This window comes from Carettochelys insculpta, chromosome 14 (assembly GCF_033958435.1).
Source record: "Carettochelys insculpta isolate YL-2023 chromosome 14, ASM3395843v1, whole genome shotgun sequence".
NCBI classification, from domain to species: domain Eukaryota; kingdom Metazoa; phylum Chordata; order Testudines; family Carettochelyidae; genus Carettochelys; species Carettochelys insculpta.
Window position 1 is genome coordinate 963,632 of NC_134150.1, and position 16,646 is coordinate 980,277.

General features: G+C 51.2%; 1 protein-coding gene across 2 annotated transcripts in view; it reads left to right on the forward strand.

Annotated features, from left to right (window-relative positions):
- Positions 1-16,646, forward strand: part of EDC4 (enhancer of mRNA decapping 4) — a 42,673-nt gene that overhangs the window by 982 nt on the left and 25,045 nt on the right. The window contains exons 2-6 of one of the 2 annotated variants that reach the window (XM_075009255.1): positions 8,147-8,303; positions 9,944-10,055; positions 11,002-11,101; positions 12,148-12,337; positions 14,764-14,911. In XM_075009255.1, the coding sequence (XP_074865356.1) occupies positions 8,147-8,303; positions 9,944-10,055; positions 11,002-11,101; positions 12,148-12,337; positions 14,764-14,911 (707 nt within the window). Of the gene's footprint in view, positions 1-842; positions 8,304-9,943; positions 10,056-11,001; positions 11,102-12,147; positions 12,338-14,763; positions 14,912-16,646 lie in introns of those variants that run through there. The other variant, XM_075009254.1, reaches the window with a different exon arrangement.

Below are 16,646 nucleotides of genomic sequence, written 5' to 3' on the forward strand. Positions count from 1 at the left end.
CCAGGTGCAACCTCACCAGTGCTGAATAAAGGGCAATAATCACTTCCCTGGATTTGCTGGCAGCTCTCCTATGAAAGCAACCCAATATGCCACTAGTTGTTTTGGCTGTAAGTGTGCACTGTTTGCTCATATCCCACTTCTGTCTGTCATCTCTTAGTCACTATCAAGTCCCTCTGCGGTGCCGGCCTTTATTGCATGTGTTACATTTTCAGACACATTTATGCTTCTTCCCATGCAATCCCTCAACCTTGGGAGGAGCATCTTCTGAACACCCTGTACATTTGCCTCATTATCTGCCTTTACATCACTTCTTAATGCTTCTTAGCCCTGACAGCTACAGGGAACTTGGCAACAGCTGGCTGTGGTGTGCAGAGTTCATTGCTTGTCATGCTGATCAGTACATTAGACCCCGGAAATGCAGGAGTTCATGTTCCTCTTAACTCGTGTTAATTCAAGTGAGGCACAACTTGAAGCTGCTTTGCGGTTGTCTGCCCACCCGGCTCCCCCTGCAGGGGGAAGCCGGACATGCAGCTGCAGCAGCATGGCTTCTCCCTGGCTTCCCCCAGTTAGTTCCCTAGCTCCTACCAGTGGAAGGGAGCTGGGCTGCCTGGTTCCCAGCTCCCCTCCACTTGCCAGAGCCAGTGGTCAGTTTCCTGGCTCTCCTGCCTTGTGTGGGAAATTTGACTTACCTGGGTGTTGTGAGAACACAATCCCTGTGTAGGTCTGGGGTCTGCTGTATTGTCTCATGGTTTCCTTGTATTCCCCCCGCATCTGTTTGTAATGTACTACATGTTGTCTTACTTCATGCTGCATTTAAGTTCCCTAGGGCAGGGGTTGTTTCTTTGTTTCGTCCTACCATTGTGGGATCCTGAAGCATAATGACGGTTTCTAGGTGCTACAGCAATACAAATAATAAGGTCCCAATAATTAATAAGATCTTAAATGTAACTGCTACTGCCACAACCCCAAAGCCCAAGCCATTTCCAGCAGCACAGCTAAACTGTGCCAAAATGTTACCTAGGCCTGCTTGGAATAGCCACATTGTCCTCTGGGAAATGGTTCTGATGTGCCTTTGGTAGCACCTGGTGTCATGGCAGAGTGGAGAGGAGCATCCTCGGATTCCTGGCCTGCGCTGCTCCACTCCTGGGATGGCCAAAGGCTGACCATCGCATGTTCATTGCCTTCTCATTTTACTGTCAGCCCTCTGACTCAGTCCCAGCATACTGTGTCCCATCTTGATCCATGCAGATGCTGGGGTTTCTGTGGACTTTGGCTCCATACTCAAAATTAGGTTGCCTTCACTCTGCCTCTCTGTGGCCCCTGGGTTCCTGCAAAGTTGTGGGTGTGGGACTTGGCTGAGTGAGGTGTGGGTGTGTCATGGGAGGTGCAATGGAACTGCTCTTCCACAACTGATACTCTCAGAGCTGAGCCCCTTGCTGGTCTCACTGAGGCTTTTTGACAGCTGTGAAAAAGGCTTTGCATTGTGGAAGTGCGGATGCAGCCATCCCTGGTAGTAACTCTGCATCTTGCTAGGTTTTCTAAAAATATGAAGACTAAAATTGAGTGCAGGGTCCCAAACATCTGGTCCACCAGCACTTCAGCCTCTCCAGCTCCATTCTTTTGTCATTGCTGATTGGGTGTGTAAGTGAAGAGGGCTAGTTTGACAAATGATTGATATCCTCTTTTCTTTTCTGATAGCCAGCTACCAGTTAGGGCCTTTGTGACTGACACCCAGTTGCTCTAGGGTAGTAGAGTCTAACCTCCACTGCTAATTCCAGCATGCTTGGTTTCATGATTGTGGTAGAAGGCATGGAGCAGTGGTGTGAACGATCAGACAATACTGCTGGGCTCAGTCTCTGCAACGCTTCTATTTCAATTTAGTGCCATAGACCTGACCATTTGTGTCCCTGATGTGCAAAAGCTTCAGATGTTTTCTGATGACTTGGCCATTACGCCTGCTTAGCTTGTGCAGAGAGAGTTCCCATTACAGCTAGCCTGGGATGAGCCAGAGTTTGCTTATTAACTTCCACCTGCGGGTGTAGGATCCACTGCTGCCTCGCTGTCCGACTGTTCTCTCTGGTGATACAGGTGCTGCAACTCCATCTCTTTGCTACAGAGAGAGAGAGAGAGAGAGAGAGGCCAGGTGGGCGTTGTCTGGATGTGGGAGTTGTGGGCAAGTGTCTGTAGAGGTCCGAGTTAAGCTTGGATTGAGCCTCTTAACTGAGAACTTAATGGCTTATTTGTTTTTTCCTTTTCAGCCTTAAAGGTTTTGCTGTTGCAGTTGAGTTTTTCTTACTAATCTGATACTTTGGCTGGATAAGTAACCAAAAGAAACTCAGCAGTAGGGCTGCCTTTAGTATTAATAAACTCCCATGTTTTGGAATGGGGAGTGTTACATCTTCTCATCCAAGAGTAATGCTTGTGGTTGTCTCCGTAGGCTGTTTGCTGCGAGGTAGCAGCGATTTTCAGTTGTACAGCTCTGCTCTGTCATTGACTCAGATGTCACTCATTCCTATCCCCATTTTCTTTCTGGTTCTTATCTGGGCTGTCTGAGCAGGCTACTCTCTCTCTAGGGTACCCCCTAGGATATCCTACCAAGTTCTCCACACTTCTGAACTTCCCCTCCTCTGAATAGCAGCTCTGATCCTGTCACAAGGGTCTTTCTCCCCAAAAGGTAGAAGCAAATAATCAGTCTGTAAAATCTGCCCACGCCTTACTGAGGTTCCTGCTGTGGATGGTGTTGAGTTGATCAGCTTTCTTTCTCAAGGGAAGTGTTGCTCCCATGTTGAAGTGTCTTTGCCAGTGGGCCTTGTGAGTTTCTTTTACCTCTTCTGTTATTTCTCTCTCTTTTTGGAGCCCTCGGCAGCACCATAGAGTCATAGAAGAGTAGGACTGGAAGGGACCTCGAGAGGCCATCGAGTCCAGCCCCCTGCCCTCATGGCAGGACCAAGCACTTTCTAAACCCTCCCTGAAAGCCAGCTATCTAACCTCTTCTTACATATCTCCAGTGATGGAGATTCTACCACCTCCCTTGGCAATTTGTTCCAGTGTTTGATCACCCTGACAGTTAGGAACTTTTTCCTAATGTCCAACCTGAACCTCCCCTGCTGCAATTTCAGTCCATTGCCTCTTCTTCTATCCTCAGAGGCCAAAAAGAACAAGTTCCCTCCCTCTGCCTTATGACACCCTTCTAGATACCTGAAAACTGCTGTCATGTCCCCCCTCAATCTTCTCTTTTCCAAACTGAACAAGCCCAATTCTTTCAGCCTTTCTTCATAGGTCATGTTCTCTAGAACTTTGATCATTCTCGTTGCTCTCCTCTGGACCCTCTCCAATTTCTCCACATCCTTCCTGAACTGCGGTGCCCAGTACTGGACACAATACTCCAGCTGAGGCCTAACCAGTGCAGAGTAGAGCGGGAGAATGATTTCTCGTGGCTTGTTCACAACACACCTGTTAATGCATCCTAGAATCATGTTTTAGCTATGGTCCTAGTTGTGTGAAAAAGGTGTGGTTCCTCCATTATTAAAAGCTTCTCATTGAAAAACCTGTCTGGATATCTATGGTAACGTTTTGAAACGTGGTAGCAGGAGTATCTGTCCCACTAGTGGCCAGGAGGAAAAGGGCTCATGCTTGCAAAGAAACAAGCAGAGCCAGTGGCAACTTTGCACTGGCATAGAGGTGTGATTCCCTAACTGCCCCAGCTGTGCTGTCAGGAGCCCCTTGTGTTCCTGCAGTTAGGTGGTTTCCTTTCTGGGGGTGGTTTTCCTATACCAGGACATAGCATGGTGTCACCAGGAGAGCTGTGTCTGCATCAGGGAGGCTTGGCCAGTGTAGGATGCTGGTTTTCCAATAGCAATAAAGTGCTCAGTTAGGTGACTGGTCAACTTTTGTTGGTGAGAGCTAGTCAGGCCTTTGTTTCTTGGGCTGGGCTTCCTTTCTTTCTCATCTCTGACTGTCACTCCTTTCCCCTCTCTCATGGTCTCCCTAACTCTCTCAAACCTACCCCTCTTCTTACACCATCTTTTTCCTCCCTTGCTGCTCTTGCCGTAAGCTCTACTGGACCTAGGTGCAGGGATACATGCTAGAGGCAGCTGATAGAAGTGCGCTGCCTGAGTAGTGGTTTTTGAGGGAACCTTGCATATCAGGGTTGGGTGTTAAGGCCTCTATCCATGACCTGAAATGGTTCCTTTGTCCCTTGGACTCCTGGGATGGATTCGAAAAAGGGCAGCTTTCTCTGACACTTACTTTAGTGTCACGTTCGTCCTTCAGGATCAGTGCTCCCTTGAAGCTGAGTGCTTGGTCAGCCACAGAGGAGAGGTTCAGGGACTGCCCAGCTGCTTAGCAGTGTGCCCACACTGGGCACTACATGTGTCTATTTGTGGTGCACATAACGAAATTTATTGCACACCTGGATGGAAAAAATTAGAGGGAACCCTGCTTACAGCCCAGTGTGGAGTGCGAAAGCTGCCTCGCAAGCTGGTATTGGGGGAATTGGGATCAGTAGTCACTCAGCAGACAAGTAACCAGGGGGGCAATACTGGACAAAAGGGAATGAGATGGAATGGGATATACTTATGTTGTTTAGGCTCTAAAAAAAGCCTCCAGAGGCCTAGTCTAGGTGGAGGTGAACTAAGGAGCGATTCAGATCCTTCCCCTTTTCAACCCTAGCTTTTTACTTTGTGGGTTTTACCCAGGTACTAGTTACAAGTTAACATCTCCCATGCACAGCACTGTGGTCTTCTCACCGGCCTCTCACAGTAAGAAATCTGTGTGCCTGTGGGGAAGGGTAGCTAGGTTCACAGCTCCCTTTGTTCCTCACTCCTCTTGATCTGCAAGAGAGGGAGCCGTGTTACTCTGTGTTCTAACAAAACAAACCAGCAGTCACGTGCACTTAAAGACTTACCAAAATAATGTATTAGGTGATAAGCTTTCGTAGGACAGACCCACTTCTTCATATCTATAGTATTTCCAGCACAGACTGACGGTTACATAGTACAGAAGTCAAAAAAAATTTGACAGGTGAGGTACGTAGAACTGAAGGCAGGGGGTGAGGTTTACAAGTGTCTTGCCTGAGATCATTGCGAATACCTAATGAAGGCCAAATGTCCTTGTAATGCATGAGATAATTGCTTTATCTATTGAGACCAAGTGTTGTTGTATTGAATTTGAGCCGCTGATCACCCAGTATGTGGTCAGTGGCTTTGCTTTCTCCACAGGATGGTGGTGATCTGCTTCTCTCTTTGAAGCCGTGGGGAAGGACTGCAGTAGGTCAGAGTAACTTGTTCCTGTTAATGTGATTGCTAAAGTGACCCTGTGTCCCCACATACGTCCTCCAGGGCCAAGCATACTGCCCCTGCAATTTGTTTGGCTAGGTTTGCATTGCAAGTAGCTATGTATGATCCTGAACTACAGTAAGTTGTTGTGCCAGCCAGCCATGGCCCCCACTGCTGCATGCTGTTTTCTGGCACCAGGAGCAGAGATACGTGGGAACCTCCAGTACCTCTGGGTGTAGGGGGAGCAGAGAGTTTACCTCCTTTAATGCCGCCTCTTGCCACGGCAGATACCGGCTCCACTGCCCAGCATACTTTTCTGCAGGGGCAACCAGCTGGGACTGTATCAGTTTCCTGTTGTTGCTGGGGAAGCTGTAATGGGTGCCTTCATCACCCCATGGTACTGAGTGCAGTACATTCTGTGACCTGGAGTCTCTATGTACAGTGTGAATGGAGCTTGCCACCTGCTCCATGTAGTGCCACTTAGTGCAGCATGGGGGCCCCCTGAGGGTCGGGACATCCCTGCCCTGTGAGAACGCAGCCCTGCTTCTGGGATGTTGAATATTCAGTCCTTGATTTAGTGCCTCTTTTTACAAACATAGAATCCTTGGGCTGGAAGGGACCTCAGGAGGTCATTGAGTCCAGCCCCCTGCCCAAAGCAGGATCAACCCCCACTAAATCATCGCAGCCAGGACTTTGTCAAGCCAGGACTCAAAAACCTCTGGGGATGGAGTTTCCACCACCTCTCTAGGTAACGCATTCCAGTGCTTCACCACCCTCCTGCTGAAATAGTTTTTCCTAATGTCCAACCTACACCTCTCCCCCTGTAACTTCTGACCATTACTCCTTGTTCTGCCACCTGTCATCACTGAGAACAGCTTCTCTCCATCCTCTTCAGAGCTCCCCTTCAAGAAGTTGAAGGCTGCTATCAAATTGCCCCGCACTATTCTGTAGACTATATAAGCCCAAATCTCTCAGCCTCTCCTTATAGGTCATGTGCTCCAGTCCCTTGATCTTCTCCTAATGCACCCCAATGTGCAATTAGCATTCTTGGCTAAAAGGGCACACTGCTGACTCATATCCAGCCTCTCATCCACTGTAATCCCCAGGTCCTTTTCCGCTGCACTGCCACTTAGCCAGTCGGTCCCCAGCCTGTAACAATGCTTGGGATTCTTCCATCCCAAGTGCAGAACTCTGCACTTCTCCTTGTTGAACCTCATCAGATTTCTTTTGTGCCCAATTCACCAATTTATGTAGGTCACTCTGGACCCTGTCCCTACCCTCCAACATATCTACCCCTCCCCCTAGCTTACTGTCGTCCGCAAATTTGCTGAGGGTGCAATCCATCCCCTCATCCAGCTCATTAGTAAAGAAGTGGAACAGTACCGGCCCTAGAAGCGATCCATGGAACACTCCACTTGAAGCTGACCGCCAGCCAGACACTGAGCCATTGATCAGTACTCTTTTGGCCTGACCAACTAGCCAGCTTTCTGTCCATCTTACAGTCCATGTATCCAATCCATACTTCCATAACTTATGGGCAAGAGTGTTGTGGGAGACTGTATCAAAAGCTTTGCTAAACTCAAGGTATATCGCATCCATTGACTTTCCTCCAGACCCATGGATGTGTGCGCGTCTGGCTTTTCTAAATAGCCACGTAACCTGTCCTTTCCCCACCGAGGGCTGCCCACACTGCAGCGCCTAGTGCTATAGTCTGGGAGCTGACCTTGTCCGTGAAGACTGAGGCAAGAAAACGCATTCCCTGATGTGCTCAGGCAATGAACTGCTCTGTCTGGTATGTGGGAAGTTGGTTTTGCTTTCTGTGGCTCTGCTGTTTGTGAATGGAGCTATGTCTGAGTTCATTGCGTTTGCCAGTACCAGCAGAGCGTTAACCTGAGCAGCCATTTCACAACAAGCCCATTGCAGCTGTTGTTGCCAGGGCAACAGTAAATCAGGTTTCAGTTTTCAGGTCCAGGGAAAATTTCAGGCAGCTCTGATACAATTTTGCGGAGGCAAGTGACGTCAGGGGTCCAGGCCCAGTGCCAGGCACTTCCGGTGCGTATTCATTTCTCTTTTGGATGGTTAACCCTTAGTCCTGCCTACGGGAGTAACTGTCGTGGAAACGTGTCCCTGACACTGCTGGCCTTCTGCAGGCTGCCAGTGGCTCAGTGTCCCCCTGATTTAAAGGCAACATGCTCCAGGCCAAGCATACAAAGCTGGGGCCAAGCTTGACTCCAGGTGGAGCTCCTACTCAAACAGGGCATGAACTTTATGTGCCTCTGAGAAATGCCACCAGCACTTGGACGCTCACTGCTGTTTGTGTCGGCAGTTGCACATGTGATTACCTGAGCTAGCTGTGGCAGCTCCAGTAGTTAGCACATACTAGAAGCATGGGTGTGTACCCGTGTTAGTGTCCCGAGGCTTCCATCCTTAGCTGATTGACATGAATGTTGTGGTATCTCGCATCAGTCAGCTCAGGCTGTCTGCAGGCTCAGGTGTCTGTCACCATGTCAGTTACCTGGGTCGTTTTTGGAAGACTTTCCCTGCAGCCCTAACGCCTAGAGACCTGCTGTGCAGCGTGGTGCCGGCTGAGTGGCTCAAGTTGGCTGCATTTGGCCCACGGGACAAGCATTCGACACTACTGCTGTGCTGGGCCTTCGGTGCTTTGTTTGGATTTCCTGCCTGTGTCCATTGCTGTCTCCTGTTTGTTTCCTGGGAAGACTTAATCCTGATGGGAGGAGCAGTACAGGAGCTCCGTGCGGGCGTGGAGCGTGCTCTCTCCTGCGCAGTCGGCATAGCCAGCTGGTGGGGCATTCCACAATGTGCCATGTCCCGTCGGTGTTGCCTGTGTTGTTGTTGTTGTTCTCTCTCAGGTTCAGTGAGTGAAAATCAGCGTCCGCCCAACTCGTACAACGGGGACTTGAATGGGCTGCTGGTGCCGGACCCCACTGCGGCTGGAGATGGAGCTCCCTTGGCTAAGCCGATGCTCCGAACTGTTCCTCTGGGAGCCCTGCAGGAGAAGCAAGTCATGTAAGTGTTTGATAGTTACCAGGTTCATTCCAATTGCCTGGGAGACATCCTCTCCCTCTGTCTCTTTTCTGCCGTCCCAGCAGGCAAAAGCCCGTTAAACTGCAATTGTTCTCAGTTCAAATAAGTCAGTGAGCTGGAGGTAGTGAGCCAGTCCAGGCTCTTGGGAGCTCTTGTGTCCATGTTTTTACTGCTCCCTGGGGACAGCAGTTGAGACGTGCTGTAATCCCAGTGATAGGGCATGCTGTGTGGCAGGAGGCAGGAGCAGCGTTCCAGCTGTGCGCAGAATGCCCTGAGGTGTGTGCGGGCGTGCACCAGCAATAGAACCAAACCGAGCTGTGGGCGCTCTGCTTGTCAGCTGGGTGGCATTGGAATCTCTCCTGCCTGCACAGCTTGCAGGGAACGCTGTTGAGGAGCAGGGGTGGAGCTGCAGGCGGCAGGGAGGATGGAGCAGGATGGGCTACAGGTCAGGGCTAAGGAGCATTGGGCAGCGCTCTGTGATGAGCTCAGGAATCAGGTCTTATTGGAGTGCCGGGGTCAGCAGTCTGCACCGGCACGGGTAGAAACGGGAAATTTGCTCGTTGGTGGAGACTTCTTCTGGCCCAGGCCCTCTGTCACCCCCTTCATTAACTAGGATTTCTCGGAGGCTGTCTTCAGCTGCTGTGCAGCACAAGAGCCGGTCAAGTGACAGCCTGACCTTCCACTAAGGGTGCTTCTGGGGTGCACACAAATGTGTGTTGATTAGAGGAGGGGGAGCGGACTTCCCATCGGGCCGCACTTCCTGTCCTTGCAAACAGCAGGACCCCACCTCTCCCAGCCTGTCCAACGTCATCCAAGCCGACGGAAATGTTGGTTCGGTTTACATGGGAGAAAAACCCCTTTCGGCCCATGTAAGAAAATGAGCCTGTAGCATGTAAAACTGTAACTAATTGGTGTAGAAGTGTGGCTACCCAGAGATAAAAACAGTGATGTATTTCAGCACTTTTCATGAGCTGGTGAGCCTGAGATCCAGCAGCCAGTCATCCTGCGCCCTCCTTGGGCAATTTCACACCCGTTGGAGGGGGCCCAGCCCCCGATGTGACCAGGCATGCATGGTCTGAGGTTATTTCCCATTCACTCCTAGAACGCGAGTGACACCCGAGTCCCCCAGGAGGTGCTCCTACGAGCCACCCATTGGTCTGGGTGCTCCAGCGCCCTGCCTCTCGCCTGGGCTCCTCAGCATTAGGCTCTCTCACCCGGCGAGCCTATTGTTTGGCTTTTTGGCAGACTAGCTCTTGTTTCTGGGCTGTTGCTGGGGAATTGCCTGGCAGTGTGTGTGACTGCTGGGGTTAGTCGCTTGGCTGGCATTGGGCCAGCTGCCTGGTGGAGGTATTTGGAGCGCGGCCCAACATGGCTCAGAGTCAGCCTGTCATTGGAAACAGGAGAAGGGATAGCTTGCCGAGGGGAGAGCAAGCCAGGCCTCTGGGCATGGTTGGCCGAAGAGCAGCCTTTTAAAGGAAGGCCAGGCCCTCCGTGGTGCTGAGCTTCAGTGCTGCTGCTGCAAGGTGCCTGGAAGTGCCCAGTGGCATCCCCTGCGCCATGATTTCCCTCTCGCCATCCCAAGGCGGCCCAGTGTGAGACAAGCTCTTTCTTTCTCTTCAAAGCTGCCTTTCGGGAGATGACAGCTCCACCTGCATGGTGATATCAGCCAAAGATGTGGAGATTGTGGCCAGCAGTGACTCTAGCATCACCAGCAAGGCCAGAGGGAGCAACAAGGTAAAGGAGTGTGGATCTCACATATGCCCCCTGTCCCCAGAGTATCTGTGCACCTGCTCTTCCCTCCTGGCCCTGGGGAGGGCACCAGCTTGTTTCAGAGCTGACTCACATGAGGTTTGCAGGTAACCCCGGCTGCCAGGGGCCTCTGCTCCTGCATTTTTCTTGTAGGACTGAGTTCCATAATCACAAGTTAGCTCTGGGACGTGCCCTCTTCTGCACTCACAAGCCTCCGCTGCTGGCCAGTGGCTTACGTGCTCCAGTGGAATGTAGCTACTGAAGGAGGATGTTAAAGAAGAGGTATCTCTTGGGTACCTAGGGCTGCTCACCTGAGGCCTTTGGCTGGCCCACTGGAGCTGTTGAAAGAACTCTGTGCTGACCGGAGAGCACTAGCCTGCGTTCACGGCCACTGGTGTTGCTGCCTCACTTTGTGTCAGTCAGAGCTTCTGCAGAGCCTGTGGCTATGAGCCACTGTCATGGAGCCTGGAGACCAGAAACATGTCGATCGTCTCCTTCTCCCCCCACCTCCCACACCCCATGGTCTGGAATCTGCCAGACGGTCTCAGGTGGAAGTGGGTGTGTTTGCTGCTGGGATTCTTAGTCTCTCTCAGTTCCTCACTTTGTACCTCAGCCCCAGGACTGAATGGGGCCCAGACACCCTTTCTGTTGACATAAGTGGGGTCCCTGACGTGGCCTCAGTCCTTCTGCAAGAGGGCCACAGTGGTAGTCGCTCCAGTGTAAATGGCGTTCCTTCCTACAGAGCAGGGACTCTTCAGCTGCTCTGCTGGAAGCCTTTTCCTGTGCTTGGGGCTGTAGTGCCTTTGTGTTGCTCTGAAATCCCACCACTGCCGGCTGGAGCATTGCCTTTCTCCTTTGTTTAGTGGCTGTATTGACCTGATTCCTGTCTTGCTTTCCTCGGGTTGTCTTTTTATTTCTTTCCTCCTTCCAGGTAAAAATACAGCCAGTGGCCAGGTATGACTGGGAACAAAAATACTACTATGGCAACCTGATAGCTGTATCAAATTCCTACCTGGCATATGCCATTAGAGGTGAGGCACGGTTTCTGCTACTTTATGCAGGGGATCTGTCCTGGGTTCCTTCTGCGCATTTTGGTTGCTACCAGCATGCCTTTCACCTGACTCTCGACATGGAGCTCATCATTCCGCATTGTTGTGGGTCAGATGCCCTTGGCAGTAGGCATGGGGCTGGTGCTGCAGGAAGGAGTGGACTGAAACACTGAAGTGGCAGGTAGATCTGCTAGGCCGTGAGGAGCCATTGGGGTTAAGAGGGTGAGATGGGGAAGGCCCGGGTGGAAGAGCAGCGGGTGAGCCGGCGCTGGGATTATCTGTGCCCTAAGTGCAGACACTCCCTAGGGAAAGGGGAGATGCACTCTGCAGGCAAGGAGAATTGAAACCACACGCTTCAGTGCAGTTTGGGAACCATGTAGGGAGCTGGCGTCTTCCAGGCTAACTTGAAGGGGTGCTAGGGTCTGGTTTTGAGAGTTAGTCACTGCGGAGGCTGCGCCTGTTTGCTCTGCGTATGAGGCTGTGTGAGACTGAACTGAGTCAATAAGCCGTGCCAGAGCTGGGAGTCCTATAGAGAGATCTGGTTCCATCCCCCAGGATAGCTCTTCTGCTGTCAACAAACCACCTTCCCTGAGAGCAGAGAGCGGCACAGACACAGAACTAATTGATTCTCTTCAGCTGAGAGCAAGTTTGTCATTGAAGATGAACTGTAGAAGTGACAGTCTCCCACCAGAGCAGGCCCCAGGCCTTTTGGGCCAGTCTGCTGCAGGGGTGTGTTACTGGTGGAGCTTACAAGGAAAGGCCACTGTGTCCATGTGGAACAGGCTTCTGGACACAGCTGATCATCCGCTACAGTGACATCTCACTGTGCACGCCCTGTGGCCCTTCTCTCTGCCCTCAGCCTCGCTTGTTGGGCTGGCAGGTGCTGCCAGGGCTTGCCGGTGGGCCTCCGTGCTGCCTGATGTCTGGGAGGGGTGCTGAAACCTGGAAGGTAGCTGCCGGCTCCAGAGGAAATCCAGTGAAGAAAGAGCCTGCCAGGCACTGACATCTCCCCTTTGTGTTCTCTGCAGGTGCCAGCAATGGCTCTGCCATGGTTCGGGTGTTGAGCATCAGCACGGCCGAACGGACCTTGCTGAAAGGCTTCACGGGTGGTGTGGCTGACCTGGCTTTTGCCCATCTCAACTCCAACCAGCTGGCCTGCCTGGATGAGGCTGGCAACCTCTTTGTCTGGCGCCTGGCCATGGACAACGGGAAAATCCAGTATCTTGCCGGACTGAGTTGGGGGGCACTATTTGTGAAGCAGCAGCAAAGCCAGGCTCAGTTTCTGGGCCTTTACAAACCCAAGTTTTCTCCGGGTTTATCTCCCCTTTCCCTTAGAGCTTGGCAGCCAAGGGGCCTGAGGGCATTTGCTTCTCCCTTAAAGATCACATGACCATGATCAGACAGCTGTCCTGACAGGTATTTGCTGAGTGGAAACCATAGGGGTTGACCAGGTGCACTGCAGACCTTCATGCTAGTCAGTGTAACGTAATGGGTTTGGAGTGGCTGCCTGGCATCTCACTGCAGGCTGAAGTGGTCTGTCTGGGTTTAATCCCCCATTGGCTGAGCGGCGAGATTTGTCACCTTTTTCCCACCTGCCAGTCTTGGGCATGAATCGGGGGTCTGCCCCCATCCTATCACGCCCCAGGTCTCGGGAGGTACTTGCTTGCTCAGCACGAGCAGTGATGGTTCTCATTGGGCACTTCCCCTCTTGGTGCTGTGCGCTGTCCAGAGAGTCCAGCCATTTGTACAGTAGAGAGATGGGGGAGTAGAGTGAAGCTCCACTTCACAGGGAGGGAGTTTGCCAGATGCCCCAAACAGCCAGCTTTCTGGGCAAGGGCGTTCCCTGGAGGAGCATTACTGGGGAGTGATCTGTCTGGGTGTTTTCCTGTGCTGTGCTCACCACCTTGGCAATGTGTCTGCCTGCCCGGAGACAGCAGAGCCCTGACGGCTAGTGAAGTCCCACTCTCCCCTTCGGACGCAGTGAGTGTTTGTTTTAACATAGTGCCCAGGCACAGAACAAACGTTCGGTCCCAGCACTAGGAGCTGGCAATCAAGGGATAAGCCAAGAGACGGCCCTTGGCTGCAGACAGACTGGGGAGCTCCAGCAAACGCGGACAGTCAGCGTAACTGGAGGCAGCTGCTGGCTTGTTGTCCAGCTTCCCGTAGTCCTGCCCCCAGAGGAGGGCTTTGGAGGAGGATGACAAGGTAGTTTTGCAGTTGCTGAGTGGAGTGTCTCCTCAGTGTATCGGGCAGCAGTAGAGAAGGTACAAATGTGCTTGTTTGCAAATGGCACAGGTGAGCATTGCAGGGCAATGGGACGCAGGAGCCAGACTTTCAGCAGTGAATGGGAGAGGAGAGGTGGAGCACAGCGGGGCCCTTAAAGGCCTTGGAAGTGGAGAGGAGCAGTTTGTGTTTGAGGCAACAGAGAGGGAGCCAGTGGAGAGCTGCAGAGAGGGGTGATAAGTGTGGAGCAGCACTCTGAGCAGGTGTGAGCACGGACAGGAGGCTGCAGTGACTGAGACATAATGCTGAGCGGCTAGACAAGAGCTTGTGGTGTGTGTTCTGACAGGAGTAAGTGGCGAGGACGGGTGTTAGCCAGTAACCCCATGGGCTCTTAGCTCACCCTGGCTCACTGCTCTGCACTGCCATCTGGGTCTTGTTAAAAGAAGATTGGCTCACATCTGCCTGCCTCGATCTTCACTCTATCATTACTGCCTTTTTTTGGGCTGCTTGAAGTGAGTCACTGGATTTGAATGTTGTGAAACCTCTCCTTTCCTGATGGGTTTGAGATTTTCAGTGTTCCTGGAAAGCACGTTACTTTATCCCTCAGTGTCACAGTTTCCTCCTTCTTGAGGACAAGTATAACTAACTGCTTCAAAACAAAAAGCAGTCAAGTAGCACTTTAAAGGCTAGCAAAATAGTTTATTAGGTGAGCTTTCGTGGGACAGACCCACTTTTTCAGACCATAGCCAGACCAGAACAGACTCAATATTTAAGAGACAGAGAACCAAAAACAGTAAGCAAGGAGGACAAATCAGAAAAAGATAGTCAAGGTGAGCAAATCAGAGAGTGGAGGGGTAGGGGGGAAGGTCAAGAATTAGACTGAGCCAAGTAACTGCTTCAGTGTGACCAGCATGAGAGGAAAGTTGAGAGAACTGTGGGTGGCCCATTGCATACTGCAGTTGTTCAATTTCAGTGTGTGGTTGTATGGATTGGATCCCTCTGTGTGATTGGGGTGGCCTTTCTGCATCCAGTGTGGTGGGTTGTTTTTTTCCTTCACGTAATAGCGTAATGCTGGCTGAATTAACAAAACCAGAGCCAGCTCAGTTTCCAACCTTACGCAACCAAAGAATCATAGAGTTTTTCTGATAACTTGCAAGCGTGTCTGTGTTCTGTTTCTCTGCTGTGTCTTTCCATCCTTGTATGTGAAAAATAAGAGAAACTTACAAGGATCTAAGTGTCTCCTGTAAATGTCACTTTTTTGCCCACGGAGGTAAACTGACCTGCCTCCCCCACCAAGCTCCTTGGAATTTCTAGCTGTGGAAAGTCATTCAAAAGGCACTGAATATATGAGACATGACAAGGCTCTGTCACAAGCAGATTATATGTGAACTGTACTTTGTCTTTCTTAACGTGGTGATTAGAGAGGAGATCTTAGTGAACATAAAACGACCTGAGGGCACCCCACTGAACAGCTTCCGGAGAATCATCTGGTGCCCCTTCATCCCAGATGAGAATGAGGAGAGCGGTGAAGAGGGAAGCCAGACGTTGGCGTTGCTGCATGAGGACAGGGTAAGGAGCTGTGAGTCTGACTGGAGACGTTATCCCCTATTGCTGTGGTAGCCACTAGCAGCGTGTGGCTAGTTGGCTTGAACAATACAAACTCAACAATTGTCACATACAGAAATTTTTTTGTAAATCAAAAAACGTCTTCAGAGTGAACAAAGTTCAGAAGATCTTTCTGAATTCTAAAACCACTTTCCGCTAATTTGACCCACCTGCTGTAATGATTTTTGTTCATTAAAGCCAGCATTGAAGCATTTTGTTGTTGCTGCTTAAGACAGAGAATTGATACATCTGGAGAGTGTCACAATTATTTGCATTGTCAGAATAATGTGGCTCGTTGGCTAAAGTAGTAGCTTCTGTCATGGCTGCTGATTTAGAATTGGTTGGAGACCTGGGCCCTACTGTAGTGTCAGGAGAGTTTGTGATCCCCCTCTGGGTACCTTCGTTTAAAGGTGCATAGGGTCATGTGATGGGAACGTAATACTTGCAGCCTAGGCTGACAGGCACAACCCTCCCCTGTTAATGAAACCTGTGTCGTGAAGAGGCCTGGGACTGGAATAGCACTGAGGGAGCCAGAGGTACGGGGTAGCGCTTCGTGCCTCTTCCTGACTTCCCTTCAGTGTCATGAACACAGAGCAGAGTTCAGACTGTGCGTCTTTGAAAAATGAAAGGGTCCGTCTGCTGGCTTCTGCCCTTCCCCTCCCTTTGATTGCTGTAGGTGGACAGGATGGCTGCCACAGCCTGCCTAGCTCGTATGGTACCATTCGGCGTTGTAGTGCCGGAAAACCGCAGTTCTGTTGAGCGCTCAGTGTGCTCCGAGGCATGCAAGCAAGGAACCCCCCAGCCCGTTCCCTCAGGCAGCGGTGTCAGATGGGCCAGCAGTGATGTTAGTTGGACATGCCTGACTCTTGCGCGGGTCCTTGTGGCCAGGTTGGTTGTTGAGGCCAAGAGGGAGACAAACAGCCGACTTCTGTTTAGGCTCAGGTGGGTTTAGAAATTAACTGTGGCTGCCCAGGGCATTGCTGTGGGCCATCCTGTGGAAGCCCTTTCTCGGCATGCAGTGATACTCCAAAAGCAAATGGGTTTAATCTGTGTCAAGAAAAGGCTAGAGAACAGTACAGAAAGTGTGATGCCACTCTGGAGAGCAGGGGTAGAGCCTCCGCTTAAATAGGAAGCACGCTGATCTTCACGTTCCTTTTCAAAAAGGAAGTAGCAGAACTGGAGGCGGGAGCTTGGATTGGATGCATGAAGGGCACAAAATAGGAAGCCACTTAGTTCAGAGAGCTGAGTAAGTGAGCCAAAGAGCCTTAAAACGGCAAAGCGCAGAATACAGACGTCCAGGAATGCCCTGGCCAGTGCACAGTGCCCCATGCCTAGCAGAAAGCAGCCACTGTGCGAGGCATGATGAAGGAGCAGTCTGTCGTGGATGGGCACGGCACGTTGTCTCCAAAGATGCTGCTTCAGCTCACGCCTCTCTGCTCCGAGCCAGATGCTTAATCTTTCTGGCCAAGAGTTTCAAAAGTTCCCCGTCGTGGCGGGGGGGCAAATGCTTAAGACGTTTAAGACGCCCCAAAAGGACTTGAGTTTTGGAAAGTCCTGTGCACCTGCCATCTAAAAATCCTGTCCTTTTACAACCCATCAAGGTAGGCCCCCAAAGCAGGAGGCTCCCACAGTTGCAGCAGGTCACTTCAGATAATCTTGGCCTCTGGGCCTCCATCCCCCATCTGTAAAGGGGGATATA